We start from the raw sequence: 17757 nt of genomic DNA, 5'->3' as shown, positions 1-17757 counted from the left end.
AAAGAAATAGACAAGTTACATTTAAATAGTTCCAGACTCATTTCTAGATTCTTAAATTTTTATTGAGTAGTTTCTATGTGATAGTTTTTATATTGAATGCTGGTATATAGCTATAAATGAGCTAGATATGGTCTCTCCCTTCTTGGAATATAGTTTTAGTGGAAGAGACAAAAAAAGTAAACACATGGTTTCAAATGATCATGTGAAAAAGAATGATTTGGGGAGGGAAAAAAGAACAAAAATTACTTAAAGTTGGATGGTAGAAGACTTTAATGTATTTGAATGTAAAACTTATCCAGTAGGCAGAGATACTGAGGAAGCCTAATTTATTAGGTTTGCAAGTACAGTAAAATCCTGCGTTATGTAAAATTCTTTCACATGAAGATTTTAAATGAGATGTCTAATCATACCTTTATTTTATTTTTATTTTTATTTTTTTTAAAGAGAGAGAGAGAGAGAGAGAGAGAGAGAGAGAGAGAGAATTTTTAATATTTATTGTTTAGTTTTCGGTGGACACAACATCTTTCTTTGTATGTGGTGCTGAGGATCAAACCCGGGCCGCGCGGATGCCAGGCAAGCGTGCTACCGCTTGAGCCACATCCCCAGCCCTAATCATACCTTTAAAAGGCAGCGTTTCACATGCAAATATCTCCATGTTTAAAATTCCAGAACAAGTTCCATTTAACAACCTTTGAATTCATAAATTAATAGAATCTTAAGGCTTAGCTCTTTTTTTTAAAAAAAAAAAAATTTAGATGTTGATGGACCTTTATTTTATTCATTTATTTATATGTGGTGCTGAGAATTGAACCCAGTGCCTCACACATGCTAGGCAAGCACTGTACCACTGAGCCACAACTCCAGCCCAAGACAGCTTCTTTTAAGAAAAGTATAGGGTTCCCCAACTTTCAAAGCGACAAAAAACTGTAACTCAGGAATTAAATAGGACTGTCAGAGTATAATATTAGCTGTTTTAAATTGTAAGACCAAATCATGGTTCAGTTTGTTTTGTAGCTCTTACAAATTTTTAGAAACCAATAAAAGAGTAAGAAGCCTTTGGTATAACAACAGTTGTGCTAGTTTTCTGCCAATCCACTTACATTGATTTTCTGTTTTATTTTGATTCTTTTCCAGGTTTGCATTGCGTGGTGTTTAGTATTTCTTGTTTATTTATCAGTGTTATGAGTATGGTTAAGTTGTTTTGTGGAAAATTTTTTTGGTAATTATGTCAAAACAAAATCACAAAAATTTCTTAAAATTGATCAGGCTAGTCAAATGATGGTGCTGAAATAACAACAGTGTGGAAAAACCAAATACTATACTTCATCATCATTATCAATCAATAGTTGCAGTGTCTGTTGCCAGCAACTTGCACACAAAGACCAGGCACAGTCAGTAAAAAAGTAAAGAATTATGAGATAGAGTTTTGGTTTTCACAGTTGATTTTATGTAACTATCAAGAATTTGGTCATGGAGAAGAATAATTTAAAACACAAGGAATTTATTAGAAAAGCAATCACATACATTAAAAAAAAAACTTAGTGTGAAAGAAGTGAAATGCATTTGAAACTAGTAAATTTTAGGCTAACTATTAATTTTCATGGAGAAATTTACTGAAAAAATACTATTTATTCAAAATACATTGGTTAAAAACTGAATACCAAATATTCATACAAGAAAAATGTTTTTTGGGGGAACATTTTTGGGTTTACCTTTATGAGGATATCTGAAAATATTAACTTACAGAAATGGTAAAAGAGTGAAAGATAAAGAATTATTTCAAATTATGAGGTCACAGATTTATGGCTGCAAAATGAAATGTTATAGAACATTGTGATTGATTCTTCAGCAATATATGATAAGAATGGATAATGAAACTAAAGTACAACTATCAGTTTGGGAAAGATACATAGTGAAAATGCTGAAAATTGGTTGTGTATTTGAAAGGACAACTAGCTTGTAATAATTCACCTGAAGCAATTGGATTATGAGAAAGATGAATAAAATAATAAGACTCTTTGGGCCACTAAGAATGTATTGAACAGTTAAGAGTTGCTGCAAATGGAAAACTTCTAGGTTTAGTGGTATGAAGTGTGCAAGAAAGTCAAAAAAGACACTTCAACACCAACATTTCTTTGTGTATATGTAAAAGCAGGTCATTTAAAAAAATAAGTAGTTCAAAGGCAGACAAGGTGTTAAATAGTTTGTTAAAAAACAGTTTGGATGTCAGTACTTTGCTGTGATGGTGAGATTTCTATCACAGAAAATATTTGTTACTTGAAAAATTTATGAGATGATCTGTTATATACAAGTAATAAAAATTGTTATATTTGAAAGCTGTTTCTTATATAATGTTAAAATAATTTTCTAGCGCTAAATGGTGAAATTAGTTTTTTCTTTGTATTTAAAATGGAAGTAATACTGTTATCATTTGATGGTAAGGATGACAGTGTTGAGATATTATGGGAGAATGTAGAAGGATTACATTAGAAATAACTAAAGGTCTTGGGTTACTATTTAAGTGGAAAAAACTTTTAAACTAAGTCAAAGCTTTTTGCTTTCTACCCACTCTTACCCTATTATGAACTACAACAATTTTGTGGAGTTGACACAACTATTATCCTAGAACTTCAATTTTATTTGAACTATGCAAAGTTTAATCTCATTATAGAATCCTTCAGCTTGGCTGTTTATTTAGCATGGTCTTTAATGCTTTTTTACTTAATAATATGTTTAGTCTTGGCTAATTATTAAAATCTGTATCATTTTATATTATATATAATTTTAGATAGGGTTGGAGGACAGAGACTCATTGAAGTGGCACCAGCATTTCTTAGCATTTTATAATTAAATTTCACATACAGAGACATATCACTGCCACATCCAAATAATCAGTGCTTTATTCCTCCAAACATTTTAAACATATAATCATGCTAAGATTGTTTCAAGATATTGTTAATAAAATATAGTGGATCCTGTGCATTGGTGTATGTCTGAAATCTCAGCTACTTGGGAGGATGTGGAAGAAGAATCCTGTTTGAGGGCAAGCTGAGCAACTTAGTGAGGCCATCTCACAATAAAATAAGGGTTGGGAATGTAGCTCAGTGGTGAAGTGCTTGCCTAGTATGTGTGAGGATCTGAGTTCAATTTTTAGGACTGGGGGAAAAAAAGGGTAATGGGGTAGTTAGGTTCATTCATTTATTTAGCAGATATTTATCAAGCCAAAATTATAAGCTTAACACTGTTCTAGATGCAAGAAGTAAAGTTGCAAACTAAAAAGGCATAGTTCTGCCCTCATAGAATTTATGGTATATTGGAGACCAAATATAATAATAAGAAAAAAGTTGGTGGTATTATGAAGGAAAAGTAGAAAGTACTGTAAACAAGTATAATAGAGGGACTTTATTAGATTGGGGGGTTTCCTCTTTGAGGAAGTTACAATTAGCAGTAGACCTGAAGATTGAATTACAAATTAAACAGAGAGGGTGCAAAGAGAACAGAGATTCTTAAGGCAGAAAAATTCATCAGGGTATAAAAGGGTAACCTTGTGGACCTGTTAAAAGATTTAGGGGTTTGATCTTCAGCATAATCATTGAGCAGTTTAAATTGGGGACTAACATGGTAGCCCATTTTGCTTTGAGAGTCACATTGACCCTTTTAAAGGTATAGATTGGACAGTTTGGAAGTGCAGTGAAGTGTCTGAGTGGGAAGGAGGGAAATTTATTATAATGGCCTATGATGACAACACAGTATTGAAGAGAAGTTAATGGATTTGAGTTCTGCTCTGGACATATAATCTATAGGACCTAGTGTTGGGTTTGTGTAGTCAGTTCTCATTATCTATAGGAGTTATATTTTATGAAGTCATCATCAGCATTGAATTAGTGAATGTGAAACTGTTGCTACTAGGGGAAACACAGGTTTTGGTTCCTATGAGCCTTTGGTCATGTTTTTTGTCAACTGTTCTATATATAACCTTGCTTTATGTGTGTTTCATTAAAGACACTTTAGCACTGTAATTTGGATCTTAACTATCCCCTAAAGGCCCATGTGTTAAAGACTAGTCCTCAGCCTGGCACTCCTGGGAGACAGAGGAACTCTTTAAGAGATGGGTCCTACTGGGAAGTCTGACATGTCACTGAGGACATGACCTTAAACGGGACTATGGGATGCTGGTTTCCTCTTTTTCTATTTTTTTCCTGACCATTAGATGGGTGGTTTTGCTCTGCCATGCACTCTAACCATGATATTCTGGCCTAGCTAAAAGCAATGGAGCAAACCAATCATGGACTGAAACCTCTATAAATATGAGCCATAATAAACCCTCTCTATGATTAGCTCAGGTATTTTGCTATATAGTAACAGAAATCTAACACATTTAATACACATTGTTGATTAATAATCATTAAACTCATGGCCAAAAGCACTATCATTCATGTCTGAAGAAGCTTATCCATTATATATTTTTTCCATAATGCCATATTGTAGCCTTCTTAACACTTAGAACACTAAGTAACACTTTAGCCCTGTGCTTGGGGGCCATTTTAAACAGCAAAATGACTAACAGAAAGCATTAAAATTATGAAAAATGTGGCAATAATGTGTATGTTGGGTGATGTGATTTTTTGGCACCTCTGAAAGAGCACTGCAATTATTGCAGTCCGGCTGCAGTAGAATAAGCGGGGCGGGGGGTGGGGGTGGGGTGGGGGGGTGACGAATGACTTGTGTACCTTGATACAGCAGGAATGGGAGCCATTTATTGTAGGATCTGAAAGATATTTATACATTTTACACAGCTTATCTAATTAGCATAAAATAGATACAGCAGTCAACCAATAAGGAATCTCCACACTTAATGGCTCGCTTTTGTTACTTCACAAACCACTCCCTCTGGCATTTTGCCAGGCGCCATCCAGACTTGTTTACAGACTTGTTTACATTTCTCTGGCAAAATAACAGGTGCCAATCTGACTTGTTTACAGACCTTAACAGGTTACAAATAAATTTTAGAGAGTAGGAGAATTCACACATATACAGTCTATGAATAAGGAGGATCGACTATAAGGTAAGAGAAAGGGAAGTATCCAAAATCATATCCATATTTCCTACTATAATACCTGGTTAGTTGCTTTTTTTCTGAGACAGGAAGAAAAACAGATTTGGGGAAAAGGAAATACTAACAATTTAATTTTAAGTAGATATAATATAAAGTTTTTAAGGACATTGGACATCTAAGTGGGCATGGAGAACAGGCAGTTTGATTTAATGGGTCTGGAACTCAGAAGACAGGTCTGGATTGAATAAATACATCTGAGAGTCCTTATCACATAAAAAGTATTTAATAACATAGGATTAAAATAGATTGTTGAAAAGAGTGGTTTTGTAAAAAGTTTTCATACTTATGTCATTTGACTTCATACACGTTAAAGCATTCTCTTTTCTGGAAAGGATAGCTAGAAACCCCAGAACATATATAAAAAATACATCATGGGCTGGGGATGTGGCTCAAGTGGTAACGCGCTTGCCTGGCATGCACAGGCGCTGGGTTTGATCCTAGCACCACATAAAAATAAAATAAAGATGTTGTGTCCACAGAAAACTAAAAATAAATATTAAAAAATTCTTTCTCTCTCTAAAAAAAACAAAAAAACAAATGCAGTCTGTTTCAACAAGTGGAAGTTAGTTTCATTAAGAATAATCAGGAGAGTAAGTCTGATCTGAGGTTAGTGTTTTAGAACTTTGTGAAGAAGTAATTTGAGCATGCTAGGGTAAATATAAGGTCAATCAAAGAGAATAGATTAGACTCTTTGGGTGCCAATAATTTAAGCATAGGTAGTTGAAGCTTCAGTGATAATTCCTGGTGAATCTTTAGAGATCTGAAGAGTGAGAACTTTGAGCCTGAAAAGGGATAATATAATCTCTAGCAGATTGACCTGCCCGAATTATTTAGGTTCCAGAGCCAGTGTTTTGTAACTTTCTGTCACTATAACAAAATACCTGAGATAATCAACTTATAAAAAGAAAGGTTTAGTTTGGTTCATATTTAGACTTTGCAGTCCATGATAGGTTGGCCCTTTGCTTTTGCTTCTGTAATAAGGCAGCAAATCCTAGCAGGAATACACGGTGGAATAAAGCTACTCACCTCATGGCCAGGAAGCGATAGAGAGCAATGAAGGGTTGGAGTCCCATTGTCTCCTTCAAAGGCATGCCCTCAATGATTTAAGGGCTTCCCACCAGGCCACAAATCTTTAAGATTCTACCACCAATAATACCACGCTGGAGATCAGGCTTTTAACACGTGGTATCTGGGGGACAATCAACTATAGTGCCCATGTTTTAAATGAAAGGTCAATCTGTCAGAATCTGAGGTGGAAAAGGGTTTCTATAATTAGGAAATACTATTTAGACAGAACCTATGATGGCAATCTAGGTCAGATGGCTGAGACACTAATTCTCCTTGATTCTTTTTCTTCCCTTTATCTTTTCTCTAAGGCAGATGTAGAAGGGTTGTAATCCCTAAGGCATGGATGCCCTAACATTCAAATTAGTAGGCAAAACCTTTGTAGGCTGAAAAGTATAGCTGGCCCGCTAAAATGCTGGAAGATAATAGCTTAATTCTGATCCTACATCTCTTCTTTGCCCTACACATTCATAATATTTAAAAGAGAGTAAACTAAAAATTATGGATGCAATTTGCTTGAAACTTTGGGGATATTTAACTTCATGTAAGAAAGAAATTGGTTTCAATGAAGAGCGCCTGATATATATTGGGGCAATAGAGACTATGGATTTTATTTTTATTTCTTTAGGGAAAAAGTCAAATCACATTTTCTTAGGCCATGGGAAAAGAACAAAAGGCAGAGGTGCATACTTTGATGTGAATGCTAAGAAAATTGTGATAAATACGAGGAGCCACTTAAAACATATTATTGCTATAAGCTAAAATTGCTCTAGAAAAATGACTACTGTGAAAAATGCATTTTTAAAAACCTCATGATTTCATTTCTTTAGAAAGCAAGTAACTACACACTGTAGGATACCTGCTGTTAATCACCATCAAACAGTTATGAGAAGTTCCAAACATCCTTTTTTTTAAGACTGCAGCAACTAAATTTATTGCCTTCAGACATTCGGAATCATTGCATTTGAGACTGGGTTAAGGAAACAATGTTTCATGTCCCCCCTTAGAGAAAGATGAAGGAAACATGCAGGTAAATACAGCTGATTTTCATTTCATTCCTGATTGTCCACGTCAGCTGTTGCTATTAATTGCTCTTATTAGAAATCTTAGGCTAAGGGAAAAGTTTTAATTTGCCAAAAGTGCCTAGAAAGTAACTGGTAGTGACAGGAGTAGAAGACAAGATGTCTGATCTCTAATTTTCAAATTATGAATTTTTCAGAACAATGAAATAATTGAAAAGTCTGTTGGTTAGTTAGGACAAAGAAAAGCATTTGAAAGTGTTAGACATTTAAGTAGTTTCCAATAATTTATTTTTTTTAATTTTAACTTTATTTCCAAATATTAACAGTTTATCCTGTGTCTTAATTCAGATTGTTATTTACAAATGTTAACATTTTTACCATATGTCCTCAGATTGCTATAACAAAATACCATAGACTGGGTAGCTTAAACAGTAAACATTTATTTCCCATGATTCAGAGGCTTGGGGAGAGGGATCGGTCTAAGTGTAAGGTGCAGGCAGTTTTAGGCTTCTGTGAAGGCCTTTTTCCTGATTTGCCTACAGCTTTCTCTTCTTAGAAGACACTAATCCCATCTTGGAGACTACATCTTCATGACTTCATCTAAACCTAAGGCCCCCACCTCTAAATACCATCAATTTGGGGATTAAGGTATCAATATATAAATATGGGGGCAGGGGATACATAAACAAATATCTGGTCTATAGCACATGACACATACGATAAAGCATACTTTTAGAATAAGGTCATTCGCTTATAATTATCAAATTTGAGACATCAGTACTGATACAATACCATTATGTAGTTTGTAGACCTTAGATAAATTCGGTCAGTTACCCTGCTAATGTCCTTTCTGGTAAGATTAATTTTCCTGAATTGCAGTCCACTCCAGGATCCCACTCTGCATTTAGTTGTCGTATATCTAGCTTCCATTAATCTCACACAGTTCCTTCTTTCTTTTTCATGTGTCCTTAACACTGTTAAATGGCATGGGCCATTTATTTTGTATAATATCTTTCAAATTAATTTGTTGACTGCCTCTTAAGATTACATTTAGGGTTTTTTTTTTTTTTGGCGGGGGGTAGGAATATCACAGAAAGATGCGTCCTTCTCAGTGCAACATATTATGATGTACATGGCATCTATTAGTCCTGTTTCTATTGATTTAACTTTGATTTCTTGATTAAGGTAGTTATCTGTTGGGTTTCTCTGAAGTTACCAATTTCCTTGTAGTAATTAACAAGTATCTTATGGTGAGATAGTTCGAGACTAGCTAAATATTCTCTTTATCATTATGCTTTTATCCATTAGTCTTATTGTCCATTGATACTGTCAAATGAATTCCTGATGCCAGTTATGGTGGTGCATGCCTGTAATCCCAGCGGTTTAGGAGGCTGAGGCAGGATTGCGTGTTCAAGGCCAGCCTCAGCAAATGCAAGGTGTTAAGCAACTCAGTGAGAACTGTCTCTAAATAAAAGACCAAATAGAGCTGGGGATGTGGCTCAATGGTTGAGTGCCCCTGGGTTCAATCCCCAGTAACCCCCTCCCTCCATAAAAAGAATTCCTAATATGCCATCATTTCCCAATATCTCAATATTCCCTGTGCATTTATTCATTGTTTTTCTACTCTGAAGAGCTCCCTACCAGCCCCAGTATATAAAATAATACTAATGGATTATTTTATTGTATGGGTTAGAATTCATTATTATTATTATTTTGATGCTTAGTACACTCCCCCTCCCCGCCCCATTAGTCTCTGAACTGAACTTTTTAGCATAGCAAGTTTTGAAGGTTTATTTTATATTTTTGGTGCTTCAACCCTGAATCATACATTTCTTCAAGGATTTCTTGTAACTTTCTTTCTTTTTTTCCCTCCAGAATGGTATTTAGAAACCAGAATCTAGACACTAGGTGGTCATATTGCTACTGCATTATCCTTGCTTCTAGACCTTTCAGCAAATAATTAGGGAATATATGCATGTGTGTATATACACACGCCTATCTATATCTCTGTATAACAATGAGTTACATATTGATTGATACCTACAATTTATGATTCAGCACTACAGAGTTTTCTAACCTTCCCTTTACTCATAATGATTATGAATCTAGCTTCCATTATCTTCAAGATATTTATTTTTCAATCCTAGAATACATAATAGTTTCAGAATTTCTAATACATACTTTTGAAAAATACACCTACTAACTAAAGTTCAGTGTTTATAGTAGTGATTTTTGTTTCTAGTTTTAGAGCATATAGTAAAAATGCTGTTTTAGGATATTTTGGTTAATTCTTTTTCCCTCTTCAGTATAATTTCATTATTCATTTGAAATAATGACAGGTATTTTTGGTTTCTGTTTCTACTTAATTTAGGATTCTTGCATTCTTATTGGTTTTACTTAGAGCTATTGCAGTTACTTATAACTTTTGGAATATGGAATTATACTTATTTCAATCAGAAGTTAAGTTAGAACTGCAAATATAAAAAGAGGATGTGGGGAAGCATTAATGGATAACTACTTGGATAGATAAGGTTTATATGGTCTAATTGATGAATACTAGTTATGTGGAAGAGATTGCTGGATAATGTGTGTGAGATACACTGTATTTTCTTTTTTTATAATTAAATATTTTATCTTTTTTACACTTTTTCACGCATTTGTGTCATGTCAATCCATTAGAAATCTGCCTCGTTCTTTAAAGCTGCATGGTATTCCATATATGGGTGTACCATATACACCAATCTCTGTTGGTGGACAGAAAAGGAAGTGAAACCACCTTAGGACAAAGTCAACTTTTTATTGTTTGCTACTCATCACAGTCTATGAAGACTAAACCTAGCAGATGTGTAAATGTTAACATACGTACACTTTGGGTGTGTCTTAATAATAAACCAAATGTATCTTAAATCTTTGAACTACTTACCTATATTAAGATCAGAGAAGATTCTTTTATTCTTTTACAATATTATCTAGAATAAATTAATGGAGCTGTCAAATACCTATGTTACAGATTTTCTAGATCTATTTATTTCCCTTGTGGGATTATGTTTCACTAACTCTTTGTATAAATGCTATAATGGGTTCAGGGTCATGGGAAATAAGAGTCATATGTCTCATATGGTGGGTATTATTGTCCTCAAATTGACCACATTATTGATTTTAATTAATCACATTATTGATTTTTATACCTAGCCACTCAAAATCTTTTATGTGAGTTAAATGTATTAAACATTGCAGATGATAAGAAATTTGTAAACAAAATTAAAATTTCTTACCCTCACAAGTAACTTGTGCTGCCTTCATTTTTTACAGTGCCTCGGTAAATTAGCCCAGGATTTTATGTCTTCTAGTAGTTCTCATCAGATCAAGAGTTGGAAGAATGAGGCCTGTTTTTGACCCAAAAATAGGTCAGAAAGAATTGGTTTCAGTCAGTTGATAGTAAATTTAGGTGGGGAGGCATCAGTGGAATCTCTCTGCATTCAACATGGAGCTTCAGGACTTCTTCAGGTAACAAAAAGGTTGCACATGAATTCTATTCCAATGATAAGAATCAAATAAATAGTTCAAGTAGGAAATTTAATAGGGAAAGACTATATCTAAAAAGCTTTTTCATGTTATGTGATTCTAGCGAAGTCATTTGTTTTTTTTTTCCTCTTTCCACATTTTTAAATTGATGTATTGTAGTTGTACATAGTGATGGGATTTGTTGCATATTCATACATGCACACAATATACAATTTGGCCAATATCACTTCCTAGCACTTTCTCCTCCCCTCTCCACTTTTTATCTCTGTTCCTGGTCCCTTTCCTTTAATGATCTCCCTTTGATTTTCATGAGATCTCTGCCCCCACCTTTTTTTTCCTTTTTCCTCCCTCTCTTAGTTTCCACATATGAGAGAAAACATATGACCTTTGAGTTTGGCTTATTTCACTTAACATAATGGTCTCTAGTCCCATTCTTTGTCCTGCAAATGACATAATTTCTTTTTCTTTATGGCTGCATAAAAGTCCATTGTGCGTTTATACCACATTTTCTTTATCCATTTATCCATGGATGGAACCTAGACTGGTTCCATAGTTTGGTTATTGTGGATTCTGCTGTTAAGGTCCGTAAACAAGTCAAGATGGCACCTGGCACTTTGCCAGAGGGAGTGGTCTGTGAAGTAATGCCAGCGAGCCATTAAGATGATAGGTTCCTTAATGACTAACTGCTGTGTCTAGATTATGTCAGTTAAGTTAAGCTGTGTGTAATCATTAAGATGATGATTCCTTATTGGTTGACTGCTGTATCTAGTTTATGTTAATTAAGATAAGCTGTGTGTAATTAGTTATGTATATATACCCCTACTGTCCTACAATTAACCCCCCCCCAGTTTGCTGCAGCCAGACTGTGGCGTTCTGCTGCTATAAACATAGGTGTGCATTTATCATTGCAATATGATGACTTTAATTCAATAAATACCAATGAGTGGTATAGTGGTCATATGGTCTTTCTATACCTAGCCTTTTAAGGAAACTCCATCCTGATTTTCTTTAAGTGGTTGTACTAATTTATAATCCCACCAACAATGTAAAAAGTGTTCTTTTTTTCTCTACATCCTCTCCATCATTTATTATTATTTGCATTCTTGATGAATGCTACTATGACTGGTGCCAGATGAAATCTTGGTGTAGTTTGATTTGCATTTCCCTAATTGCTAATGATGATGAATATTTTTTCACATACTTGTTGGCCACTTATATTTCTTCTTTTGAGAAACGTCTTTAATTCATTTGTCTATTGTGTTATTTGATTTGTTGAGTGTTTTTGAGTTCTTTATATATTCTAGATATGAATCCTCTGTCAGAAAAGTAGCTAGTGAAGATATTCTCCCATTCTGTAGGTTCTCGCTTTCACATTCCTAATTATTTCCTCTGCTATACAGCTTGTTAATTTCCTCTGCTATACAGCTTGTTAATTTCATGCCATCCCATTTATTAATTCTAAGCATTATTTCCTGAGCTTTAGAGGTCCTTTTGAGAAAGTCATTTAGAGTGTACTAGAGTGTTGACTCTTTGTTTTCTTCTGAGCTGCATAGTTTCTGGTCTAATTCTGAGGTCTTTGATCCATTTTGAGTTGATTTTTGTGCAGGGTGAGAGATAAGGGTCTAGTTTCAGTCTTCTACAGATGGATAACCATTTTTCCCAGCACCATTTGTTAAAAAGGCTGTCTTTTCTCCAATGTATGTTTTTGGCACCTTTGTCCAGGATCAGATAGATGACTATTATCTGGGTAGGTTTATCTATGTGTCTTCTATTCTGTACCACTGGTCTATGTGTCTATTTTTAATGCCACTACCATGCAGTTTTTGTTACTATAGCCCTGTAATATAATTTAAATTCAGGTATTGTGATGCCTCCAGGATGGCTTTTTTTCTTCCTATTAAATTTAGTAAATTCGTTTTTAACAAAAGGTATTTATAAAAGGTATTTTTGATTTGACTCCCCCCTCTCCAAAAAAAGCCAGTATAAACCTTTAGGTTTTATTTATTATTTCTATAGTATAAATTAGGCTGTAGTATATTTAGCATCAATTGTTTCTTAATAGTAAAATAAAAGGAAAGGTGATTTACTAGTATTTTCTGGTAGGTATTTGTTCCTGTTACTTTTATTTATTTTTTTAAATAAACTTTAGTGAGTAAAGCTAAGTAGCTGTAAGTCTGTATTCTTAATAAATTAGCAGGATTTCATCTGATTAATACTTAATAATACCCCTTCTTTGAAACTTTGTGTGATAAGATTTCCACTTATTCTTCCATATACCTCGTAAGTCTTTCTACTTTTTTGGTTGTTGTTGTTGTTCTTGAGCTTTTGGTCTTAAGCTTCTGTAACTTATTTCAAAACTATCTTATGTATAATTATGTAATGTTGCTATAATTCTGAGGTACAGCAGTGAAATTGGAGCTTTCTAGTAATTAGAATTCTGGTATACTTTGGCTTCTCTACTATCTGTATTAGAGAAGGTGCCAGAAAAAGATACCTAAACCTTCCTGATTCTGAAGAAAAATAGCTTTTAAGCATCCAATAAGTAGATTATGTATGGCCAAAAAGGATGAAAAAATGGTGGTTAATCCTTACACAGCACTTTAACTGGTTCGTTACATGGAAGGAAAAAGAGTTACCAGATTGTCTGCAAAGCCCTTCTTCTATGTAAAAACTGAAAAAGTGGGAGGTAAGATATAGAAAAATTGACAGGGAGGAAAGGGATCACACAACCTTTATTCATCCAGGTCTTGTGGTTATACAGACTAGCAATTTGATCCTTAAGTGACCCATATTCTGTCAGTACAGAGGCCAACTCTGTTCTCTGGACAGCCAAAAAAGCCACTAGTACCATGAAGGTTTCCATCTCTGAGGGGTGGAGGTAAAATGGCATTGCCCGTAGCTGGTGATTAAGGAAAGGAATAGCCACTATGTTGTAACCTATGAAGTCAGCTAGAAGAGCTTTTTGTTAGAGATAAATGGATACAGGAGGAGGTGGAGTATGGAGGTATTTGTACAAATGATACCTCAGTAGTTCCTTTAGGGTGTGCTACTCCGATTTTACCCTTCTAAAAGTAGTTTCCTGTACTTCACATAGCCTGTATGATTTCATGTGATTCTGGTTAGTGAATTATGTTTACTTATGTTTCCTAACTCATCATCATTAAAGATGGTTTCTTGGGTTAGACCTCTGTGGCACTTTTTTTTACTTTAATCTTTTTTTCCTACAAATTTATAATTGAGAAAACATTCTTTAAAAAAATTATTCCCTATACTCCCTTTAACATGTCAAGAAAGTAAATAGGACATCTGAAATTTTTAAAGAAGCAACAAAGGGTTGGGGTATAGCTCAATGGTGGGGTGCTTGTCTACTATGGACAAGGTCCTGGGTTCTATCCCCAGTACCACAAAACAAAAACAAAAGCCAAATCTTTTCAGTAGAACAGTCCTTTTGGTATTCCCCTCCCCACTTCTGCTATAGGTTGTAGTTCACTAACAAGTTATACGTGTATTACTTTTCAGCATATAGATTAACATTGTGGTGTGGAGGTTGTTGAATTTGGCAGTGAAAAATGATGTGTAATTAAGAAGGATAAGTTTTGTTTCTGTGGTCTAGGCCAAATTTACTGTCTTAATCATTTTCTTGGGGGATAGACTAATGCTACAGGTATAAATTTGACATAATGAAGTTTTGCTTACCCTCAGAACTTAATTATTTTTCCATTATTTAAATATGAAAAATTGAGTTTGCAGCTGTGATTTTAATTTGTTAACCCAAAATACAGAGGCACATTCTGATTACCATAAAATAGAGCTATCTTACCTAAACAGTATTATGGCCCTCAATTTGTATGTTACATTCAGAACCATTTTGATAAAGCACTTTTTGGGAGATATTGATGCTTATTATGAAATATTGTTTTATTTTTATTTTCAGGAAATAAATAAACTGATTTACAGTACAGGAAATATGAGCCAGATTAGCCAATCCACCTAAGCAAAAATAAGGATAGTTAAGAGCATACATAATCAATGTGCAGTTGGATAGTAAACTTTTTGTACATTACAGATATAGGTTACTGTTGTTGAGATTAGTAAATTATTCAGATTTCTTATAGAATTATACTGGTTTGACTTAAATTTTGTGAGACTATGCATATATATTTATTGTGTATTTTATAAGCAAAGTTAATTTACAAATAATGTTGACTTGATCAATAATCTAAGTAACTTCCATTCTATTGTAGCCTTTTTCTTTTTTTGCTCTTAAAGTGTAATTTGGAAAAAAAAAGACTATTAAAAATATGGTCTGATCAATTAAAAGAGTGAACTTAATGCAATATGTAAAGTGGCAGAGGATTTTTTTAAGTAGGTAATCTCTATTAGCAATTCTGCTTCCTGATATCTTATTACCTAATATTCTTAGAAACTCCTAGATATTTGACCAGAAGTTGATGGTAATGAACCTAGTTATCATCACATAGAAATTAATAATGATGGAGCTCCCATGTCAGTCTTTACTGCCCAGTTTTTGGAAATAGCCTGGTAGGCCCTGGGTAAGGATTGGATCCCTCATGGAAGAGGGAGGATTGAGGGAGGGGAAGTAAAAAAAAAATTAATAACAAAAGTAGATTTTTAAATTTTTAAAAAATATTTTTTATGGTACTAAGAATTCAACCCCAGGGCTCCTCTATGTAGCATTGAGCTACATTGCAGCTCTTTAAATTTTTTATTTTCATAAAGGGTCTTGCTAAATTGCCTAGGCTGGCCTGAAATTTGGAATCCTCCTGCCTCAGCTTCTTGAGTAGCTGGAATTACAATTACAGCATGTGCTTGGGAAATTTTAATTTTTTAAATGGGAATGTATCATTAGTATGCTTCTTTGAATAAATATAAAATTAGTTGGAAATTATTTTTTAAAGTGTGCTACATTATATCAGTAGACCTCACACAGTATTACTATCCTATGTGATAGGAATCTTATTAAACCATGTTTTAAATTTTTCTACCTTACCACCCTTTCATCTCCTACTTTTCTTTTCAAAGAGAAACTGGTAGTCTGGGTAGATTCAAGACATCTTTAAGTGAAAACGTCTTGGGGAGCCCCAAGGAACTGATGAAGTTAAGTGTGCCATCATTAGTGTATGCCGTTCAGAACAACATGGCTTTCCTAGCTCTTAGCAATCTGGATGCAGCAGTATACCAGGTAAGTGGCATTAATGATAATCAAAGGCTCTGAATTTTAAAAAATACTTTTAGAGTAGGAAGGTTTTTATTCTTCATGTTATGAAATATTTTTTTCTCAATACTTCTGTTAATGGCATCAGAAATAATATATTTGTGTTAGAGGCTAATTTTTGCTGAATTTATTAATTAATTGTTTTTGTTTCCAGGTGACCTACCAATTGAAGATTCCCTGCACTGCTTTATGTACTGTTTTAATGTTAAACCGGACACTCAGCAAATTACAATGGATTTCAGTTTTTATGCTGTGTGGCGGAGTCACACTTGTACAGTGGAAACCAGCTCAAGCTACAAAAGTGGTGGTAAGAAATAAAATGCAGGGGCTTGGGATGTGGCTCAAGTGGTAGCGTGCTCGCCTGGCATGCGTGAAGCACTGGGTTCGATCCTCAGCATCGCATAAAAATAAAATAAAGATATTAAAAAAAAAAGAAGTAAAATGCATACCATAACTAAAATAGGAAGCTTCCTATCTTATATACTCAGACATCACATTGTATGATTAAATTTCTATGATTTTAAATAAACTTTGCCTAATTGATAGACTTTTACCCCCTTAGCATTATACTATTATAAAGGATAGTAATACTTATTGTCTTTTATTCTTAGAGAAAAGTATTAAAGTGCATTTTATAGTCAGAAGGTACCTTAGACAATATCCCCTTTCTTGTATGGATGACAAAATATAATATTTTCAAAGAGGTGAAGTAACTTGTCTGAAGATAGTAGCTAATTTGTGATTACAACTGTGCCAACTTCCATATGGTGAATATATTAAGAACTTGTAGACTTTTTTAGACTATATATATTAAGGAAGATTTTGCCCATCTAGTTTGCATTCTTTCTCAACTCAGTCTCTCATCTTTTGGCACATATTCTGTCAATGATAGGGATGACAGGGGATGAATATTCTGTTCGCTGACAATAATAGGCAAAAAAAAAAAAATAAATAAATAAAGCCCTTTAAAAAGTTTTTAAGAGTGAATTTTAAGATACATACCTGATTTTTAAGAAAACACTCTATGCCTCTATCATTAATAACTGATAACTCTTCCCCAAGAAGAAGTAGGAAGAGAAACTCAAGTGAATGATTTTCTAAAAGTAAGGGGTTTCTCTCTACAACTGAATACTTGCTTCAACTTTTAACAAATGAACTGTGGTTCTCTTAGACATAAGAGAAGGCAGCCAGGAAATGTGAAGAGAACTTATAAAAGTAGCAAGTTTGTTCCTCTTTAAATTGGGAGAAAACTGTCCATTTTCAGAAAATGTGTTTTAGATTAGTATTTATTACCTTTAGATGATGTGGAAGCATGCTCATATTCTTGGTGACATTTCAAAATACTTATTAGATATGCACTACACATTTAATTCAGTTATAAAACTTTAGAGGAATAATTTGAGAGCAAACCTTTAAATGTTAAATATTTGATACCTCACACCAATAGAAAAGGTGTTAAGTTCACCTCACATAGGTAATGTATATAAAAAAGGTGTTAGCTAAAGCAAGTTATAGGGCAGGTTACCCTACTTTGGGCCACTCTAGAAAATTCTGTAATATTTTAAGCAAGAGAGAACAAATGTAAACCACAAAGTCAAACCCTCAGTGACCCACCTCCTCCAGCCACACCCTAACTGACTACAGCTACCACCCAGCTAAAACATAACCTAATCATTTCACCTCTGAAAATTCTTGCATTGTCTCACACATGAGCTTTTGGGGATACCTCATATCTAACAATAATAGGAAACCACACTGTTTTCCAATGATGACCATCAGACATAAGTTCAAGT

The 17757-nt window shown here is 34.0% G+C and overlaps 1 protein-coding gene across 3 annotated transcripts in view; it reads left to right on the top strand.

The window, feature by feature from the left end:
• The window catches only part of Slc35a1 (solute carrier family 35 member A1), a 31757-nt gene that overhangs the window by 5412 nt on the left and 8588 nt on the right, over nt 1–17757 (top strand). The window contains exons 2-4 of one of the 3 annotated variants that reach the window (XM_076858437.2): nt 10516–10710; nt 15772–15931; nt 16119–16271. In XM_076858437.2, coding sequence (XP_076714552.1) covers nt 10688–10710; nt 15772–15931; nt 16119–16271 — 336 coding nt within the window. In that variant the 5' untranslated portion in view covers nt 10516–10687. Of the gene's footprint in view, nt 1–7174; nt 7212–10515; nt 10711–15771; nt 15932–16118; nt 16272–17757 lie in introns of those variants that run through there. The other 2 variants (XM_076858438.2, XM_076858436.2) reach the window with 2 other exon arrangements.

This window comes from Callospermophilus lateralis, chromosome 6 (genome assembly GCF_048772815.1).
Source record: "Callospermophilus lateralis isolate mCalLat2 chromosome 6, mCalLat2.hap1, whole genome shotgun sequence".
Taxonomy (NCBI): domain Eukaryota; kingdom Metazoa; phylum Chordata; class Mammalia; order Rodentia; family Sciuridae; genus Callospermophilus; species Callospermophilus lateralis.
The sequence above is the reverse complement of the archived record's forward strand: the minus strand, read 5'-3'. Positions and strand labels throughout refer to the sequence as shown.